The sequence below is a fragment of the Eleutherodactylus coqui genome, chromosome 8 (assembly GCF_035609145.1).
Source record: "Eleutherodactylus coqui strain aEleCoq1 chromosome 8, aEleCoq1.hap1, whole genome shotgun sequence".
NCBI classification, from domain to species: domain Eukaryota; kingdom Metazoa; phylum Chordata; class Amphibia; order Anura; family Eleutherodactylidae; genus Eleutherodactylus; species Eleutherodactylus coqui.
Genome location: NC_089844.1, coordinates 10,546,945 through 10,570,702, shown reverse-complemented (window position 1 = coordinate 10,570,702; position 23,758 = coordinate 10,546,945). Strand labels below are relative to the sequence as shown.

Below are 23,758 nucleotides of genomic sequence, written 5' to 3'. Positions count from 1 at the left end.
ATACAGCCCCCTATGTACAAGAATATACCTACTATAATACTCCCCCCAATGTATAAGAATACAACTACTATAATACTGCTCCCTATGTACAAGAATATAACTAGTATAATACTGCCTCCTATGTACAAGAATATGACTACTATAATACTGCCTCCTATGTACAAGAATATAACTACTATAATACTGCCCCCTATGTACAAGAATATAACTACTATAATACAGCCCCCTATGTACAAGACTATAACTACTATAACACTGCCCCCTATATACAAGAATATAACTACTATAATACTGCCCCCTATGTACAAGAATATAACTACTATAATGCAGCCCCCTATGTACAAGAATATAACTACTATAATACTGCCCCCTATGTACAAGAATATAACTACTATAACACTGCCCCCTATATACAAGAATATAATAACTATAATACTGCCCCCTGTGTACAAGAATATAACTACTATAATACTGCCCCCTATGTACAAGAATATACCTACTATAATACTGCCCCCAATGTATAAGAATACAACTACTATAATACTGCTCCCTATGTACAAGAATATAACTAGTATAATACTGCCTCCTATGTACAAGAATATGACTACTATAATACTGCCTCCTATGTACAAGAATATAACTACTATAATACTGCCCCCTATGTTCAAGAATATAACTACTATAATACTGCCTCCTATGTACAAGAATATAACTACTATAATACTGCCTCCTATTTACAAGAATATAACTACTATAATACTACTCCTATGTACAAGAATATAACTACTATAATACTGCCTCCTATTTACAAGAATATAAGTACTATAATACTGCTCCCTATGTACAAGAATATAACTACTATAATACAGCCCACTATGTACAAAAATATACCTACTATAATACTGCCCCAATGTATAAGAATACAACTACTATAATACTGCTCCCTATGTACAAGAATATAACTAGTATAATACTGCCTCCTATGTACAAGAATATGACTACTATAATACTGCCTTCTATGTACAAGAATAAAACTACTATAATACTGCCCCCTATGTACAAGAATATAACTACTATAATACAGCCCCCTATGTACAATAATATAACTACTATAACACTGCCCCCTATATACAAGAATATAACTACTATAATACTGCCCCCTATGTACAAGAATATAACTACTATAATACAGCCCCCTATGTACAAGAATATAAGTACTATAATACTGCCCCCTATGTACAAGAAAATAACTACTATAACACTGCCCCCTATATACAAGAATATAATAACTATAATACTGCCCCTTGTGTACAAGAATATAACTACTATAATACTGCCCCCTATGTACAAGAATATAACTACTATAATACTGCCCCCTATGTACAAGAATATACCTACTATAATACTGCCCCCAATGTATAAGAATACAACTACTATAATACTGCTCCCTATGTACAAGAATATAACTAGTATAATACTGCCTCCTATGTACAAGAATATAACTACTATAATACTGCCTCCTATTTACAAGAATATAACTACTATAATACTGCCTCCTATTTACAAGAATATAACTACTATAATACCGTTCCCTATGTACAAGAATATAACTACTATAATACAACCCCCTATGTACAAGAATATACCTACTATAATACTGCCCCCAATGTATAAGAATACAACTACTATAATGCTGCTCCCTATGTACAAGAATATAACTAGTATAATACTGCCTCCTATGTACAAGAATATGACTACTATAATAATGCCTCCTATGTACAAGAATATAACTACTATAATACTGCCCCCTATGTACAAGAATATAACTACTATAATACTGTTCCCTATGTACAAGAATATAACTACTATAATACAGCCCCCTATGTACAAGAATATAACTACTATAATACTGCCCCCAATGTATAAGAATACAACTACTATAATACTGCTCCCTATGTACAAGAGTATAACTATTATAATACTACTCCTATGTACAAGAATACAACTACTATAATACTGCCTCCTATGTACAAGAATATGACTACTATAATACTGCCTCCTATGTACAAGAATATAACTACTATAATACTGCCCCCTATGTACAAGAATATAACTACTATAATACAGCCCCCTATGTACAAGAATATACCTACTATAATACTGCCCCCAATGTATAAGAATACAACTACTATAATACTGCTCCCTATGTACAAGAATATAACTAGTATAATACTGCCTCCTATGTACAAGAATATGACTACTATAATACTGCCTCCTATGTACAAGAATATAACTACTATAATACTGCCCCCTATGTACAAGAATATAACTACTATAATACAGCCCCCTATGTACAATAATATAACTACTATAACACTGCCCCCTATATACAAGAATATAACTACTATAATACTGCCCCCTATGTACAAGAATATAACTACTATAATACAGCCCCCTATGTACAAGAATATAAGTACTATAATACTGCCCCCTATGTACAAGAATATAACTACTATAACACTGCCCCCTATATACAAGAATATAATAACTATAATACTGCCCCTTGTGTACAAGAATATAACTACTATAATACTGCCCCCTATGTACAAGAATATAACTACTATAATACTGCCCCCTATGTACAAGAATATACCTACTATAATACTGCCCCCAATGTATAAGAATACAACTACCATAATACTGCTCCCTATGTACAAGAATATAACTAGTATAATACTGCCTCCTACGTACAAGAATATAACTACTATAATACTGCCTCCTATTTACAAGAATATAACTACTATAATACTGCCTCCTATTTACAAGAATATAACTACTATAATACTGTTCCCTATGTACAAGAATATAACTACTATTATACAGCCCCCTATGTACAAGAATATACCTACTATAATACTGCTCCCTATGTACAAGAATATAACTACTATAATACTGCCCCCAATGTATAAGAATACAACTACTATAATGCTGCTCCCTATGTACAAGAATATAACTAGTATAATACTGCCTCCTATGTACAAGAATATAACTACTATAATACTGCCTCCTATTTACAAGAATATACCTACTATAATACTGCCCCCAATGTATAAGAATACAACTACTATAATACTGCTCCCTATGTACAAGAATATAACTAGTATAATACTGCCTCCTATGTACAAGAATATAACTACTATAATACTGCCTCCTATTTACAAGAATATGACTACTATAATACTGCCTCCTATGTACAAGAATATGACTACTATAATACTGCCCCCTATGTACAAGAATATAACTACTATAATACTGTTCCCTATGTACAAGAATATAACTACTATAATACAGCCCCCTATGTACAAGAATATAACTACTATAATACTGCCCCCAATGTATAAGAATACAACTACTATAATACTGCTCCCTATGTACAAGAGTATAACTATTATAATACTACTCCTATGTACAAGAATATAACTACTATAATACTGCCTCCTATGTACAAGAATATAACTACTATAATACTGCCCCCTATGTACAAGAATATAACTACTATAATACTGTTCCCTATGTACAAGAATATAACTACTATAATACAGCCCCCTATGTACAAGAATATAACTACTATAATACTGCCTCCTATCTACAAGTATATAACTACTATAATACTGCTCCTATGTACAAGAATATAACTAGTATAATACTGCCTCCTATGTACAAGAATATGACTACTATAATACTGCCTCCTATGTACAAGAATATAACTACTATAATACTGCCCCCTATGTACAAGAATATAACTACTATAATACAGCCCCCTATGTACAATAATATAACTACTATAACACTGCCCCCTATATACAAGAATATAACTACTATAATGCTGCCCCCTATGTACAAGAATATAACTACTATAATACTGCTCCCTATGTACAAGAATATAAGTACTATAATACTGCCCCCTATGTACAAGAATATAACTACTATAACACTGCCCCCTATATACAAGAATATAATAACTATAATACTGCCCCCTGTGTACAAGAATATAACTACTATAATACTGCCCCCTATGTACAAGAATATAACTACTATAATACTGCCCCCTATGTACAAAAATATACCTACTATAATACTGCCCCCAATGTATAAGAATACAACTACTATAATACTGCTCCCTATGTACAAGAATATAACTAGTATAATACTGCCTCCTATGTACAAGAATATGACTACTATAATACTGCCTCCTATGTACAAGAATATAACTACTATAATACTGCCCCCTATGTACAAGAATATAACTACTATAATACTGTTCCCTACGTACAAGAATATAACTACTATAATACAGCCCCCTATGTACAAGAATATAACTACTATAATACTGCCCCCAATGTATAAGAATACAACTACTATAATACTGCTCCCTATGTACAAGAGTATAACTATTATAATACTACTCCTATGTACAAGAATATAACTACTATAATACTGCCTCCTATTTACAAGAATATAACTACTATAATACTGTCCACTATCTACAAGTATATAACTACTATAATACTGCCCCCTATGTACAAGAATATAACTACTATAATACTGCCCCCTATGTACAAGAATATAACTACTATAATACAGCCCCCTATGTACAAGAATATACCTACTATAATACTGCCCCCAATGTATAAGAATACAACTACTATAATACTGCTCCCTATGTACAAGAATATAACTAGTATAATACTGCCTCCTATGTACAAGAATATAACTACTATAATACTGCCTCCTATTTACAAGAATATAACTACTATAATACTGCCCCCAATGTATAAGAATACAACTACTATAATACTGCTCCCTATGTACAAGAGTATAACTATTATAATACTACTCCTATGTACAAGAATATAACTACTATAATACTGCCTCCTATGTACAAGAATATAACTACTATAATACTGCCCCCTATGTACAAGAATATAACTACTATAATACTGTTCCCTATGTACAAGAATATAACTACTATAATACAGCCCCCTATGTACAAGAATATAACTACTATAATACTGCCTCCTATCTACAAGTATATAACTACTATAATACTGCTCCTATGTACAAGAATATAACTAGTATAATACTGCCTCCTATGTACAAGAATATGACTACTATAATACTGCCTCCTATGTACAAGAATATAACTACTATAATACTGCCCCCTATGTACAAGAATATAACTACTATAATACAGCCCCCTATGTACAATAATATAACTACTATAACACTGCCCCCTATATACAAGAATATAACTACTATAATGCTGCCCCCTATGTACAAGAATATAACTACTATAATACTGCTCCCTATGTACAAGAATATAAGTACTATAATACTGCCCCCTATGTACAAGAATATAACTACTATAACACTGCCCCCTATATACAAGAATATAATAACTATAATACTGCCCCCTGTGTACAAGAATATAACTACTATAATACTGCCCCCTATGTACAAGAATATAACTACTATAATACTGCCCCCTATGTACAAAAATATACCTACTATAATACTGCCCCCAATGTATAAGAATACAACTACTATAATACTGCTCCCTATGTACAAGAATATAACTAGTATAATACTGCCTCCTATGTACAAGAATATGACTACTATAATACTGCCTCCTATGTACAAGAATATAACTACTATAATACTGCCCCCTATGTACAAGAATATAACTACTATAATACTGTTCCCTACGTACAAGAATATAACTACTATAATACAGCCCCCTATGTACAAGAATATAACTACTATAATACTGCCCCCAATGTATAAGAATACAACTACTATAATACTGCTCCCTATGTACAAGAGTATAACTATTATAATACTACTCCTATGTACAAGAATATAACTACTATAATACTGCCTCCTATTTACAAGAATATAACTACTATAATACTGTCCACTATCTACAAGTATATAACTACTATAATACTGCCCCCTATGTACAAGAATATAACTACTATAATACTGCCCCCTATGTACAAGAATATAACTACTATAATACAGCCCCCTATGTACAAGAATATACCTACTATAATACTGCCCCCAATGTATAAGAATACAACTACTATAATACTGCTCCCTATGTACAAGAATATAACTAGTATAATACTGCCTCCTATGTACAAGAATATAACTACTATAATACTGCCTCCTATTTACAAGAATATAACTACTATAATACTGCCTCCTATTTACAAGAATATAACTACTATAATACTGTTCCCTATGTACAAGAATATAACTACTATAATACAGCCCCCTATGTACAAGAATATAACTACTATAATACTGCCCCCAATGTATAAGAATACAACTACTATAATACTGCTCCCTATGTACAAGAATATAACTAGTATAATACTGCCTCCTATGTACAAGAATATGACTACTATAATACTGCCTCCTATGTACAAGAATATAACTACTATAATACTGCCCCCTATGTACAAGAATATAACTACTATAATACTGTTCCCTATGTACAAGAATATAACTACTATAATACAGCCCCCTATGTACAAGAATATAACTACTATAATACTGCCCCCAATGTATAAGAATACAACTACTATAATACTGCTCCCTATGTACAAGAGTATAACTATTATAATACTACTCCTATGTACAAGAATATAACTACTGTAATACTGCCCCTATGTACAAGAATATAACTACTATAATACTGCCCCCTATGTACAAGAATATAACTACTATAATACTGCTCCTATGTACAAGAATATAATGACTATAATACTGCTCATATATACAAGAATATAACTACTATAATACTGCCCTCTATGTACAAGAATATAACTACTATAATACTGCCCCTATGTACAAGAGTATAACTACTATAATACTGCTCCTATGTACAAGAATATAACTACTATAATACTGCTCCCTATGTACAAGAATATAACTACTATAATACTGCCCACTATGTACAAGAATATAACTACTACAATACTGCCCCCTATGTATAAGAATATAACTACTATAATACTGCCTCCTATGTACAAGAATATAACTACTATAATACTGCCCCCTATGTACAAGAATATAACTACTATAATACTGCCCCCTATGTACAAGAATATAACTACTATAATACTGCCCCCTATGTACAAGAATATAACTACTATAATACTGCCTCCTATCTACAAGTATATAACTACTATAATACTGCTCCTATGTACAAGAATATAACTACTATAATACTGCTCATATATACAAGAATATAACTACTATAATACTGCCTCCTATGTACAAGAATATAACTACTATAATACTGCCTCCTATGTACAAGAATATAACTACTATAATACTGCCTCCTATCTACAAGTATATAACTACTATAATACTGCTCCTATGTACAAGAATATAACTACTATAATACTGCTCATATATACAAGAATATAACTACTATAATACTGCCTCCTATGTACAAGAATATAACTACTATAATACTGCTCATATATACAAGAATATAACTACTATAATACTGCCCTCTATGTACAAGAATATAACTATTATAATACTACTCCTATGTACAAGAATATAACTACTATAATACTGCCTCCTATTTACAAGAATATAACTACTGTAATACTGCCTCCTATCTACAAGTATATAACTACTATAATACTGCTCCCTATGTACAAGAATATAACTACTATAATACTGCTCCCTATGTACAAGAATATAACTACTATAATACTGCCCCTATGTACAAGAATATAACTACTATAATACTGGCTCCTATGTACAAGAATATAACTACTATAATACTGCTCCTATGTACAAGTATATAACTACTATATTACTGCTCCTATGTACAAGAATAGAACTACAATGATACTGCCCCCTATGTACAAGAATATAACTACTATAATGCTGCCTCCTATGTACAAGAATATAACTACTATAATACTGCCCCCTATGTACAAGAATATAACTACTATAATACTGCCCCTATGTACAAGAATATAACTACTATAATACTGGCTCCTATGTACAAGAATATAACTACTATAATACTGCTCCTATGTACAAGAATATAACTACTATAATACTGCCCCTATGTACAAGAGTATAACTATTATAATACTACTCCTATGTACAAGAATATAACTACTATAATACTGCCTCCTATTTACAAGAATATAACTACTGTAATACTGCCTCCTATCTACAAGTATATAACTACTATAATACTGCTCCCTATGTACAAGAATATAACTATTATAATACTGGCTCCTATGTACAAGAATATAACTACTATAATACTGCTCCCTATGTACAAGAATATAACTACTATAATACTGCCCCTATGTACAAGAATATAACTACTATAATACTGGCTCCTATGTACAAGAATATAACTACTATAATACTGCTCTCTATGTACAAGTATATAACTACTATATTACTGCTCCTATGTACAAGAATAGAACTACAATGATACTGCCCCCTATGTACAAGAATATAACTACTATAATGCTGCCTCCTATGTACAAGAATATAACTACTATAATACTGCCCCCTATGTACAAGAATATAACTACTATAATACTGCCCCTATGTACAAGAATATAACTACTATAATACTGGCTCCTATGTACAAGAATATAACTACTATAATACTGCTCCTATGTACAAGAATATAACTACTATAATACTGCCCCTATGTACAAGAGTATAACTATTATAATACTACTCCTATGTACAAGAATATAACTACTATAATACTGCCTCCTATTTACAAGAATATAACTACTGTAATACTGCCTCCTATCTACAAGTATATAACTACTATAATACTGCTCCCTATGTACAAGAATATAACTACTATAATACTGGCTCCTATGTACAAGAATATAACTACTATAATACTGCTCCCTATGTACAAGAATATAACTACTATAATACTGCCCCTATGTACAAGAATATAACTACTATAATACTGGCTCCTATGTACAAGAATATAACTACTATAATACTGCTCCTATGTACAAGAATATAACTACTATAATACTGCTCCTATATACAAGAATATAACTACTATAATACTGCCCCCTATGTACAAGAATATAACTACTATAATACTGGCTCCTATGTACAAGAATATAACTACTATAATACTGCCCCCTATGTACAAGAATATAACTACTATAATACTGCCCCCTATGTACAAGAATATAACTACTATAATACTGGCTCCTATGTACAAGAATATAACTACTATAATACTGCCCCCTATGTACAAGAATATAACTACTATAATACTGCCCCCTATGTACAAGAATATAACTACTATAATACTGCTCTCTATGTACAAGTATATAACTACTATATTACTGCTCCTATGTACAAGAATATAACTACAATGATACTGCCCCCTATGTACAAGAATATAACTACTATAATACTGCCCCCTATGTACAAGAATATAACTACTATAATGCTGCCTCCTATGTACAAGAATATAACTACTATAATACTGCCCCCTATGTACAAGAATATAACTACTATAATACTGCTCCTATGTACAAGAATATAACTGCTATAATACTGCTCCCTATGTACAAGAATATAACTACTATAATACTGTCCCCTATGTACAAGAGTATAACTATTATAATACTGCCCCCTATGTACAGGAATATAACTACTATAATACTGTCCCCTATGTACAAGAATATAACTGCTATAATACTGCCCCCTATGTACAAGAATATAACTACTATAATACTGACTGCTATAATACAATATGAAATTAAATAGATAGAAGAATTTTGTTGCTGACAAGTTTGTACTTTCCATTTCTGAGTATTGCTAATAAATATGACTGTCAGTGAGCTTTGTATAGAGAGCATTAGATGTGAGTATATACACATATATACTGTATGAAGTACAGAATGCAGTTACCATAGGAGAGCAGGAATAGTAAGTTGGACGGCTGTGTGGAGAATGTCTCCAAGGAGCTGAAGTTGCATCACTTTGGGTTTTCCAGCAGTTCTATCTGTCAGCTGGCTTCTGCTATTAGTTTGAAGCCTAATGACCCGTTGTCAGTTGCATCATCTACAGGAGAGCCTTGTGTTTGTCAGATACTAATCATGTCAATCCGTTCAAGCAAAACACCTCTTCATTTAGTGTAATGTTATTCCTGACAGTAAAACAAATGGGAAGTTTAAGGGTCATTCATTAGGTAACATAGAGTGCAGCGCTCTATATACCGGTGGGGATGAAACAAATAGCGCTATTTGCAACATCCCAATGACAAACCCCTAAATGGAAATATTCTCGGTGATGTTTAATATGAATCTGCCAATGATGAGTGTATATAGCAATTCATAGGAAGTCCTCTGGGCCATGAAGATCAGCATGGGATGTCATCAGCATGTTTGGCTCTTGTTATGGCTGAGCCCAAGACATCAATGTTCTTTAAGGGATCGTTTGGATCAGAAACTCATTTTCGACTATTTTATCTTTTTGAGTTTACCAATGGGGATCTCTCGTTTTGGATCTCCATCAGTAATACAAAACAGAATTCAGATTCAAAGAGCTTTTCTCTCTGGAGGAACCCCAATAAATTCAGGAATTACACAGACAGCCCATTGGTTTCAGTAGGCATCATGTAATGCTCCATTTTACCTATGGCGGTGCTGTAGGGGAATTGATCACTTGATATCAGGTTGACCTGGAACCGATTGCTCAGGACATTCTGCAATGTTTAGCCTGTATGCAGAACTTCATCATCTGCACAATGTAAATAGAGTCGTTCGGAAGAATGGGCGGTAGGGTGCTGGAGCTGCAGGGAGGGGGGGAGGGTAGGTGAGTGTAAGCTTTTTTTTGATTCTTCAGTATTGGGACCTGTTTTTAAAAAATCTATAACTCAGAAAACCCTTTTTATTTTAGTTTGTGTAACCATTTGTATTGGGCCATTATAATATAGTAATAGCTTAGTTATGACGGGGCCGCCTACATGGGGGATGGCGGGGCATGTGCCCCAGGTTCTGGGTGCCTGGGATGGCATCAACAAGCCACTCTGCCTCAGGGTTGGATTGGAAACTTCAAATAGCCCTGGAAAGTAATCTAAAAGTGGCCTCATGTTGTATAGGGGTCCAGGTATTAGCAAAGGGGTCACCACAAGTATTACCTGTAGAGATAAGCGAGTATACTCGCTAAGGCACATTACTTGAGCGAGTAGTGCCTTAGCCGAGTATCTCCCTGCTCATCTCTAAAGATTCGGGGGCCGGCGCCGGTGACAGCTGAGTTGCAGTGGGGAGCAGGGTGGAGCGGGGGGAAGAGAGGGAGAGAGAGATCTCCCCTCCGTTCCTCCCCGCTCTTCCCTGCCGCTCCCCGCCCCCGCCGGCCCCTGAATCTTTAGAGACGAGCGGGGAGATACTCGGCTAAGGCACTACTCACTCAAGTACTGTGCCTTAGCGAGTTTACTCGCTCATCTCTAATTACCTGATGCTCATTTCGCTGGGCATGGATGAGTTGAGCACAGTGCACAATTGCATCAGGAAAGGAAGCAGAGGGGGGAATTTAAATTAGAAGAAACACCGTAGACGCATAATAATGACACAGGCACCACCCTTACAAGGCTTTAATGTCTTCTTTAATAAAAGGTCCCACACTGTAGCCAACCTACAGCTACTTCCTGGGCCCCCCGAACCAGTGGGGTCTGCAACAAGCGCTCCAACTTGCATCAAATCTAATTCAGTTACAGTGAGTCTAGACACCTGCCAGGTGCTGACACCGGCCCTTTCTGATCAGACCAGCCCATGATCCGACTGGCCTACCAGGATTTCTCCATGTAGAGCATATGGTTAATCCACCTCTGCTCTGCCTTGACTAAGGTATATAGATACAAGTCTAAGGCAGGGAGTTAGATATTTGTCCCAAGTGAAGGAAAAGCAAGCTAAAAGTTTGGCTGCACAACCAAGAAACTCATCTGATATAATTATCATCATTTTGAAGAGGTGTTAAAGTGAAAGTGTCTTCTACTAAGTCATGGTGCTGTTCTGGGAGGTGACTATGAGTTGACGATGTGATTTTTATGATCCCCTGCTCTCCAGTTCCTATGGTATCCGCTGGTGATGATCATGAAGATATGACCCTTCTTTGAGTGATGTACGTGTGATCTCCCATAAACCTGTATAGGAGAGCATGCACACAGCATTCCCAGAAGAGTCATTTCTTCTTACCCAGCGTGATCTTAACTGGTGGACGCCTCAGGAACCGGGGAGCAGGTGAGTATGAGAATTAGATTTCCCTGCTCCCAAAACAGAACCATGACTTGTTACAGTGCTGCTATGAAGTGACAGGTTCCCTTTAAGATTACTGCTCTGCTTTTGCATGTTTGACGGATACAAAAAGTTTTGGCATTGACCATATAATAATATAAAAATAATCTTGGTAAAACTTTGAGTTCTTATTCTGCCTTCGTCCTCCTCTCTCTTCTAACGCCCTCGGTATGTATTGCCAGGATTGGTATTTGATTCCTCTCTAATTACATTTTATAAGCCTCAGTAAAATGAATATCTCTGAATTGAATCTGTAATTTCTAATTCACATTCAATGTTCCTCTATTTCTCATTCTCAGCTTGATGTTTTGGACTAACTGGAATGAACAACACCCAAGTATCATGAGGTCCACCCTTTCTGGGAAAAATGCCCAAGTCATTGTCAGCACGGACATCGTTACTCCAAATGGTCTGACCATTGATCACTCTGCTGAGAAACTCTACTACTCTGATGGAAGCCTTGGAAAGATAGAGCGCTGTGAATATGATGGATCACACAGATACGTAAGTAAAACACATCTAAGTAATGTGTCCCTATGTAGTATAACAGAGACAACCCATGGTAAGATATCTGATAGGGGCCATCATGAAGGCTTCTATGTAGGACTGATTTATACTCTAGTTAAAAGTAAGTTGTCTTTCTCTTGAAAGGGGTTTACAGGAATGCCAAAAAATGGGCAGTGTCAGCGCCGCCTGTGGCAACCCATCCTAGGATTCGGAGAATCCATGTGCACACCAGAGGGGAGGGTGCAGGGTGGTGTAAAGCCTAATACTTTAATGTTCAGAACAGTGTAATTTTAGGACACGCCTTGTCTGCAGTCCCACCCCTCTTCCTTTGGTCTGCACATACATTATCCCATCCTAGGTTGCACCAACAGCAGACATTGTTTGGCTTTCCTTGACAACCCCTCAATGTGAATTTTATTATAAAGCTATATTGAGTTGTGTTTTATGTCCTTTGTCCCTCCACTTGTGCTACAATTAATATATGGCAAGGTTCTGTGCGTTTATTTATTTAATTATATGGGGTGGGGGTGGGGGGGTATCCCAGCATTCCCTATGGCTATGTTACAACATTGTATCGATATCATCCCAAATTAGTCATTGATCTTGCATCCTATTGTCGTGTAGGGTATTTCCTAATCTCTGTTAATCCTTCTGTACCGTTTTGAAGCTTTAGTGACTATGACATTCCCATTCTAGTTCTAGAGGACATAAAAAGTGATTGATTTTTCACCTCAGTTTACAACACTAACATGACCTTTGGTTGACTACAGTACTCGGCCAGCCGCACCTATCCTACCTTGACTTTTCCAACATGGTACATCTGTGTACCATCTCTACCTTGAGGCTCACCCCCTAGGCGGGCGCTGCCCAGTACTTCTCCTCTGCTGTTTCTATCTTAGTCATGCATAATTAGCATTTGTCAAAAACAAATTGGTAGGTACCACCAGCCCTTCTTCAGTATCGTTAGTAGCATGTGCCTGCATTAGTGGAGAGGTGTGACTATCTCTTCAACTTACAGGTGATTTTGCATCACATATACCTCAATAATATGTGGATGTAGAGAGGAAAAAATGAGGAGCGGGGTGGAGCAAATCCAAACTACGGTAGGGGCTCAAGCTCCAGGTATTGGCCCAGGGTTGGGGCCCTGGAGTGGTTGGGAAGAGTGATCTGTGGAGGTGCTGCCGAACAGATGGATGCTGCACTAAGTGACCATAAAGAGGAAGAATGTGTCTGCAAGCAGAAATAACTAGTCCCACAGTGCAAAGCTCCAATAACAAGATGGAAACAAGTGGATGGAGAATCCAACTTCTCTTTTATTTAATAATTAAAATCAGCAGTAATATGTGGTTAGTGTGAACCTTCTCAGGTTTTTCTGGGGTTGGTCACTATAGGGCAAGGGAACAGAAAAAAGGACAAAAGAGCCAAAAGAGATTATAAATAGAAGGAAAAAATAAAGGATAACGATATATATAAAGAATGGAAATAATTACAAAATAAAATGTAAAATGAGGAAATGACAAAATCTGTATTTATTTAGCGATTTGTATTTATGGTAATTTCCTCAGTTTACAATAATTTTGTAATTACTGCAATTTTGTATTTATCATTTTTTAATATTTCTTGTTCTTTATTTCTCCCTCCTATTTTATTTTTCTTTTGGCTCTGTTCTCCTCTTGTCTTTTCCCTTGGCCTGTAGTAACCGACCTTAGCCTGACGGATGATGGGGGTTCACCTTGAAACGTGTAGTATTGCTGATTTTAATTATTAGATATGAGAGAAGCTGGATTCTGCATCGATTATGTGTGATTATGATGATTTGTACATCAGTTATTAATCTTAGAATCCTAGAATAGTAGAGTGGGAAGGGTCCTCCAGGGTCATCGGGACCTCCAGGGTCATCGGGTCCAACCCCCTGCTCAGTGCAGGATCACTAAATCATCCCTGACAGATATCTGTCCAGCCTTTGCACATACCAGCTGATTGTTATTGGTCTAACTGGTATTGCTGGGGTGCAGGAGTGTTGAATGGGAGGCTGCAGAGAAGTATTTAGCAGTTGTCTAGGCAGGAGATCATGAGGGCATATACTACCATTTTTGATGACTCGGGGTTGAGAAAGTATCACATCTGAGAGACCTTCTTTGAATTGGACATGTCAGGAGGAAGCTATAGCTTGTATGTGCTGCTTAAAGAACAGAGCATAGTCAGATGTTACACTAAGACAATGGATTTGTGAGACTGGAGAAGTATAGAACCATTGGTTGTGATTGATAGGTGTGGTGGGGGGTTGAATGAGATGGAGAAAAAATGATGAGTTAAAGAAGTATTCCAGTTACCTCATGTTTTTTTTCAACTGATAGCTTGGTGAGGTTGAAAACTGATAGATTGGTGGAGTCCCATTTTCACCATTCTCCTCACTTCCCACCAACAGTAACATCATTGAATGGTGCACAGGTCGCGCATGCATGGCCACTGCTCCATTCATTTCTATGGGGCTAACGGAAATAGCCAAGAGCTTTATACTCAACTATTTTTATCAAACCCATAAAATAAAAGATGCAGCACTGTGCAAGCGCAACCTCCACTCCACTCAATCTTCTCCTTACTGTGGGGGCTTCAGTGAGGAAGATGGAAGAAATGGGACCCCATTCTTGAGATTGAGGGTCCCAGTGATCAGACCCCCACCAATCTATCTGTTTTCACCTATCCAGTGAATAGGTGAAAACTTAAAAAAACATGAAGTAACTGGATAACCCTTTAAGCCTTATTCACATATGCAGGCATTGTGCTGCAAAAACCACATACTGTATACTTTAAGGGGTGTATCTGCACAAGCATACTTACTCTTGGGTTCAGAGGTATCAGCACTTTTATTTTCTGCCTGGTTTTGATTCCAGGTCACATTGGATAAAGCTCCCTCTTTTCTCCTTAAGTTGGTGATGTTATTGTATGGAGATGGCTTATACTATGTCAAATGATTTTGGAAAATGAATCTCATACCATCCTTATTGAAAACAATTATAATATGGAATCAATTAGGTGGATTCACAACTGGCTGAGTGATCATACTCAGAGTGGTCATAAATGGCTGCACATCCAATTGGAAGAATATGTCAAGTGGGGCACAACAAGGCTCTGTCCTAGGCCCAGTGTTGGTCAACATTTTTTAAATGACCTGGAGGAGGGAATTAAGGGAAAACCTAATTAAAATTGCTGACGACATAAAGCTAGGAAGGATAGCTAACACTAAGGAAGAGAGAGAGAGTATTCAAAGAGATCTAGACAAGCTTGCACAGTGGGCAGCGACTAACAGAATGGTATTTAACAAGGAGAAACACAAAGTCCTACATCTGGAAAAATGAAAGAAGCACATACAGAATGGGAGTAATTGGGCTAAGCAGCTGCACATGTGAAAAGACTTGGGTATACTAATAGATCATAGACTGAACATGAGTCAACAATGTGATGCAGCAGCCAAAAAGGGAAACACAATTCTGGGATGTATTAAGAGAAGCATAGAGTCTAGATCACGTGAGGTCATTATCACCCTCTACTCTTCCTTAGTCAGACCTCATCTGGAATACTGTGTCCAGTTCTGGGCACCACACTTTAAAAAACACATAGACAAACTGGAGCAAGTTCAGAGAAGAGTTACCAAGATGGTGAGCGGTCTGCAAATCATGTCCTATGAGGAATGGTTAAAGGATCTGGGAATGTTTATCTTGCAGAAGAGAAGGCTGAGAGGAGACTTAATAGCTGTCTACAAGTTTCTGAAGGGCTGTCACAGTGCAGAGGGATCAGCCCTATTCTCATCTGCACAAGGAAAGACTAGAAGCAATGGGATGAAAATAAAAGGGAGGAGACACAGATTAGATATTAGACAGTGAGGGGGATCAATGAGTGGAACAGGTTACCATGGGAGGTGGTGAGTTCTCCTTCTACGAAGATATTCAAAAGGAGGCTGGACAGACATTTTTTTGAGATGATTTAGTGAATCCTGCATTGAGCAGGGGGTTGGACAAGATGCCCCTGGAGGTCCCTTCCAACTCTACCATTCTATGATTCTCTTAACTAAATCAGTCTTCATTTCTGTCTCTGCATCATGACAGAAAAGGAGGTTGGCTTAGTTATTGAAATGTGTCTGTCACCCATCCCCATCCGATGACATCACCAACCCCAGGAAAAGGGAGAAAATGCAATGCTATGTGATCTGGTGTTGGAACTAGGACAGAAGGGAATGGAGACTTGTGCACTGTTCAACCCAGATTGGATTCAGGTCCCAGAACAGAATTTTTTCCGGTGATCAGAGGATTGCTTTAAGTTATTATACAATGTTCTTACTGTGTCATCCAATGTGTTTGGTAGTTAAAGGGGGTTTCCCGGCAAATACTATTGATGACCTATCCTAATCCTAGCTGATTTCCAGGGATATGCCACTTGGAATGCCTGGGGTTCAGCTGATTGCCCGGGCTGCTGTTGGTGCATGGGGCTGGGCATTATCATCAGAGTCAGAGCATGAAGTCTTATAGGCATCTTAAAATCAATGGAAGCAAAGACACCTATTACACTTCTGACTCTGACCTCAATGTGGAGCCAGAAGTATAATTAGGTGGCCTCCCTTCCATTGATTTCAGTAGGAATGAAGGAACCTATTAGACTTCCTGCTTTAACCCCAATGATGATGTTCAGCCTCACTGCATTGGCTGATCACTAGTGGCAGACCCCAGCAATAAACTATTAATCTATTCTTAGGATAGTCATTAGAGATGAGCGAACGTACTCGTCCGATCCTAATGCTCGTTCGAGTATTAACGTGTTCGAGATGCTCGTTATTCGAAACGAGCACCACGCGATGTTCGAGTTACTTTCACTTTCATCTCTGAGACGTTAGCGCGCTTTCCTGGCCAATAGAAAGACAGGGAAGGCATTACAACTTCCCCCTGCGACGTTCAAGCCTTATACCACCCCCCTGCAGTGAGTGGCTGGCGAGATCAGGTGTCACCCGAGTATAAAAATCGGCCCCTCCCGCGGCTCGCCACAGATGCATTCTGACATAGTTCAGGGAAAGTGCTGTCTTGCTGGAGCTGCTATAGAGAGAGTGCTAGGAGTTATTGTAGGCTTCAAGAACCCCAACGGTCCTTCCTAGGGCCACATCTGACCGTGTGCAGTACTGTTGATGCTGCTTTTTGCAGTGTTGCACCAATTTTTTTTTTGTATATCGGCCGTGCAGAGCATTGCGTCCTGCAGTAATTTTACATAGCCCAGGGCCAGTAGTAGTGAGGCAGGGACAGAAGACATTACAGTCTATATAGGCAGTGGGCTTTTCCAAAAACATTTGGGAAAAAAAATCTATTTGCGCTGCCTGTGACCGTCCTCAGTGTACTGCGTCTCTGCTGGGGGTAGTTGTCCTAATTCATACGCAGCCAGCTAAGTGTTACAGCAGGCTTGCGCAAATTTCTTTCCTGGCTCTGTGTTGCCTGTTACATCACCGCTGTATTCCTGTCCACAGTGAAACAGTCTGCAGTAATTTTACATAGTCCAGGGCCAGTAGTGGTGAGGCAGGGACAGAAGACATATACAGTCTATATAGGCAGTGGGCTTTTCCAAAAACATATGGGAGAAAAAATCTATTTGGGCTGCCTGTGACCGTCCTCAGTGTACTGCGTCTCTGCTGGGGGTAGTTGTCCTAATTCATATGCAGCCAGCTAAGTGTTACAGCAGGCTTGCACAAAATTCTTTCCTGGCTCTGCTGTGCGTTCCGTAAGCGAAGTCAGCCTCCAACCACAGGCCAATAAGCGGCATATTTAATTGCAGCGTTCTGTTTCTGCACTACTGGTAATACAGCATGCTGAGGGGTAGGGGTAGGCCTAGAGGATGTGGACGTGGACGCGGGCGAGGACGTGGAGGCCCAAGTCAGGGTGTGGGCACAGGCCGAGCTCCTGATCCAGGTGTATCGCAGCCGACTGCTGCGGGATTAGGAGAGAGGCACGTTTCTGCGTCCCCACATTCATCTCACAATTAATTGGTCCATGCGGTAGACCTTTATTAGAAAATGAGCAGTGTGAGCAGGTCCTGTCGTGGATGGCAGAAAGTGCATCCAGCAATCTATCGACCACCCAGAGTTCTGCGCCGTCCACTGCTGCAACTCTGAATCCTCTGGCTGCTGCTCCGCCTTCCTCCCAGCCTCCTCACTCCATTACAATGACACATTCTGAGGAGCAGGCAGACTCCCAGGAACTTTTCTCGGGCCCCTGCCCAGAATGGGCAGCAATGGTTCCGAATCCTCTCCCACTGGAGGAGTTTGTCGTGACCGATGCCCAACCTTTGGAAAGTTCCCGGTGTCCGGGGGATGAGGCTGGGGACTTCTGGCAACTGTCTCAAGAGCTTTCAGTGGGTGAGGAGGACGATGACGATGAGACACAGTTGTCTATCAGTGAGGTAGTAGTAAGGGCAGTAAGTCCGAGGGAGGAGCGCACAGAGGATTCGGAGGAAGAGCAACAGGACGATGAGGTGACTGACCCCACCTGGTTTGCTCCACCTACTGAGGACAGGTCTTCAGAGGGGGAGGCAAGGGCAGCAGCAGGGCAGGTTGGAAGAGGCAGTGCGGTGCCCAGGGGTAGAGGCAGGGCCAGACTGAATAATCCACCAACTGTTTCCCAAAGCGCCCCCTCGCGCCATGCCACCCTGCAAAGGCCGAGGTGCTCAAAGGTCTGGCAGTTTTTCACTGAGAGTGCAGACGATCGACGAACAGTGGTGTGCAACCTGTGTCGCGCCAAGATCAGCCGGGGAGCCACCACCACCAGCATGCGCAGACATATGATGGCCAAGCACCCCACAAGGTGGGACGAAGGACGTTCACCGCCTCCGGTTTGCACCGCTGCCTCTCCCCCTGTGCCCCAACCTGCCACTGAGATCCAACCCCCCTCTCAGGACACAGGCACTACCATCTCCTGGCCTGCACCCACACCCTCACCTCCGCTGTCCTCAGCCCCATCCACCAATGTCTGTCATCGCACCGTCCAGCCGTTGCTAGCGAAAGTGTTGGAGCGCAAGCGCAAGTACGCCGCCACGCACCCGCACACTCAAGCGTTAAACGTGCACATAGCCAAATTTATCAGCCTGGAGATGCTGCCGTATAGGGTTGTGGAAACGGAGGCTTTCAAAGGTATGATGGCGGCGGCGGCGGCGCTACTCAGTTCCCAGTCGCCACTACTTTTCCCGATGTGCCGTCCCAGCCCTGCACGACCACGTCTCCCGCAACATTGTACGCGCCCTCACCAACGCGGTTACTGCCAAGGTCCACTTAACAACGGACACGTGGACAAGCACAGGCGGGCAAAGCCACTATATCTCCCTGACGGCACATTGGGTGAATTTAGTGGAGGCTGCGACAGAGTCAGAGCCTGGGACCGCTCACGTCCTACCCACCCCCAGAATTGCGGGCCCCAGCTCGGTGGTGGTATCTGTGGCAGTGTATGCTTCCTCCACTAAACCACCCTCCTCCTCCTCCTCCTACGCAACCTCTGTCTCGCAATCAAGATGTGTCAGCAGCAGCATGTCGGCAGCAGTCGGTGTCGCGCGGCGTGGCAGCACAGCGGTGGGCAAGTGTCAGCAGGCCGTGCTGAAACTACTCAGCTTAGGAGATAAGAGGCACACGGCCCACGAACTGCTGCAGGGTCTGACAGAGCAGACCGACCGCTGGCTTGCACCGCTGAGCCTCCAACCGGGCATGGTCGTGTGTGACAACGGCCGTAACCTGGTGGCGGCTCTGCAGCTCGGCAGCCTCATGCACGTGCCATGCCTGGCCCACGTCTTTAATTTGGTGGTTCAGCGCTTTCTGAAAAGCTACCCACGCTTGTCAGACCTGCTCGGAAAGGTGCGCCGGCTCTGAGCACATTTACGCAAGTCCCACACGGACGCTGCCACCCTGCGCACCCTGCAACATCGGTTTAATCTGCCAGTGCACCGACTGCTGTGCGACGTGCCCACACGGTGGAACTCTACGCTCCACATGTTGGCCAGGCTCTATGAGCAGCATAGAGCTATAGTGGAATACCAACTCCAACATGGGCGGCGCAGTGGGAGTCAGCCTCCTCAATTCTTCACAGAAGAGTGGGCCTGGTTGGCAGACATCTGCCAGGTCCTTGGAAACTTTGAGGAGTCTACCCAGATGGTGAGCGGCGATGCTGCAATCATTAGCGTCACCATTCCTCTGCTATGCCTCTTGAGAAGTTCCCTGCAAAGCATAAAGGCAGACGCTTTGCGCTCGGAAACAGAGCTGGGGGAAGACAGTATGACGCTGGATAGTCAGAGCACCCTCCTGTCTATATCTCAGCGCGTTGAGGAGGAGGAGCATGAGGAGGATGAGGAGGAGGGGGAAGAGACAGCTTGGCCCACTGCTGAGGGTACCCATGCTGCTTGCCTGTCATCCTTTCAGCGTGTATGGCCTGAGGAGGAGGAAGAGGAGGAGGAGGAGGATCCTGAAAGGGATCTTTCTAGTGAGGACAGCCATGTGTTGCGTACAGGTACCCTGGCACACATGGCGGACTTCATGTTAGGATGCCTTTCTCGTGACCCTCGCGTTACACGCATTCTGGAGTGATGCTATACCACAGGACCCTGGCGGACAAGCTGATGGTAAAATTCCCATCCGACAGCGCTAGTGGCAGAAGGCGCAGTTCCTAGGGCCAGGTAGCAGGGGAGGCGCAGAGATCAGGCAGCATGTACAGCACAGGCAGGGGAACACTCTCTAAGGCCTTTGACAGCTTTCTGGCTCCCCAGCAAGACTGTGTCACCGCTCCCCAGTCAAGGCTGAGTCGGCGGGAGCACTGTAAAAGGATGGTGAGGGAGTACGTAGCCGATCAGACGACCATCCTCCGTGACGCCTCTGCCCCCTACAACTACTGGGTGTCAAAGCTGGACACGTGGCCTGAACTCGCGCTGTATGCCCTGGAGGTGCTTGCTTGTCCTGCTGCTAGCATCTTGTCAGAGAGGGTGTTTAGTGCGGCTGGGGGAATCATCACAGATAAGCGTACCCACCTGTCAACCGACAGTGCCGACAGGCTTACACTCATCAAGATGAACAAAGCCTGGATTTCCCCAGACTTCTCTTCTCCACCAGCGGACAGCAGCGATACCTAAGCAATACGTAGGCTGCACCCGCGGATGGAAGCATCGTTCTCTATCACCATCAAAAACGGGGACATTTTTGCTTCATCAATCTGTGTATAATATTCATCCTCCTCCTCCTGCTCCTCCTCCTGAAACCTTACGTAATCACGCCGAACGGGCAATTTTTCTTAGGCCCACAAGACTCAGTCATATAATTTTTGTAAACAATTTTTATACGTTTCAATGCTCATTAAAGCGTTGAAACTTGCACCTGAACCAATTTTTATTTTAACTGGGCTGCCTCCAGGCCTAGTTACCAATTAAGCCACATTAACCAAAGCGATTAATGGGTTTCACCTGCCCTCTTAGTTGGGCATGGGCAATTTTTCTCAGGTACATTAGTACTGTTGGTACACCAATTTTTTGGGGCCCTCGCCTACAGTGTAATCCAATTAATTTTTTGCCCACCTGCATTAAAGCTGACGTTACATCAGCTGTGCTGGGCACTGCAATGGGATATATTTATGTACCGCCGGTGGCTTCCTGGCACCCACCCATGCTGTCGGTCCACACGGAGTTGTAACTGCATGTGTCCACTTCTAAAGAACCCCAGTCTGACTGGGGCATGCAGTGTGGGCCGAAGCCCACCTGCATTAAGCATGACATTACCTCAGCTGTGATGGGCAATGCAATGGGATATATTTATGTACCGCAGGTGGGTTCCAGGGAGCCACCCATGCTGTCGGTCCACATGGAGTTGTAACTGCATGTGTCCACTTCTAAAGAAACCCAGTCTGACTGGGGCATGCAGTGTGGGCCGAAGCCCACCTGCATTAAACATGACAATACCTCAGCTGTGATGGGCACTGCAATGGGATATATTTATGTACCGCCGGTGGGTTCCAGGGATCCACCCATGCTGTTGGTCCACACGGAGTTGTAACTGCATGTGTCAACTTCTAAAGAACCCCAGTCTGACTGGGGCATGCAGTGTGGGTCGAAGCCCACCTGCATTTAATCTGACATTAGCTCTGCTGTCCAGGGCACTGCAATGGGATACATTTATGTACAGCCGGTGGGTTCCAGGGAGCCACCCATGCTGTGGGTGCACACGGAATTCCCATTGCGGAGTTGTACCTGCCTGTGACTATTTATAAAAAAACCGCGGTCTGACTGGGGCATGCAGACACCTTGACAGAATGAATAGTGTGTGGCACATAGGTTCCCCATTGCTATGCCCACGTGTGCAGCTCCTGATGGCGGTGGCACAGGATTATATTTCTCATTGCTTCTGTACAGCATTGTGGGCTATCGCCCCGCCCCTTTTAAAGAGGGTCGCTGCCTAGCCGTGCCAACCCTCTGCAGTGTGTGCCTGCGGTTCCTCCTCATGGCAGACGCACTTATAAATAGACATGAGGGTGGCGTGGCATGAGGGCAGCTGAAGGCTGCGCAGGGACACTTTGGTGTGCGCTGTGGGGGGAGGGGGGGCGGTTGGGCAGCATGTAACCCAGGAGAAGTGGCAGTGGAGTGTCATGCAGGCAGTGATTGTGCTTTGTTGGAGGTAGTGTGGTGCTTAGCTAAGGTATCCATTGCTAATGAGGGCTTTTTAAAAGTAAAAATTGTTGGGGGGGGGGGCACTCTTGCCGCTATTGTGGCTTAATAGTGGGACCTGGGAACTTGACATGCAGCCCAACATGTAGCCCCTCGCCTGCCCTATCCGTTGCTGTGTCGTTCCCATCACTTTCTTGAATTGC

The 23,758-nt window shown here is 41.0% G+C and overlaps 1 protein-coding gene across 1 annotated transcript in view; it reads left to right on the top strand.

The window, feature by feature from the left end:
- The window catches only part of LRP1B (LDL receptor related protein 1B), a 1,872,788-nt gene that overhangs the window by 1,441,175 nt on the left and 407,855 nt on the right, over window positions 1-23,758 (top strand). Inside the window, exon 44 of the mRNA XM_066577770.1 lies at window positions 12,689-12,893. Within this exon, the coding sequence (XP_066433867.1) occupies window positions 12,689-12,893 (205 nt within the window). The remainder of the gene's footprint in view (window positions 1-12,688; window positions 12,894-23,758) is intronic.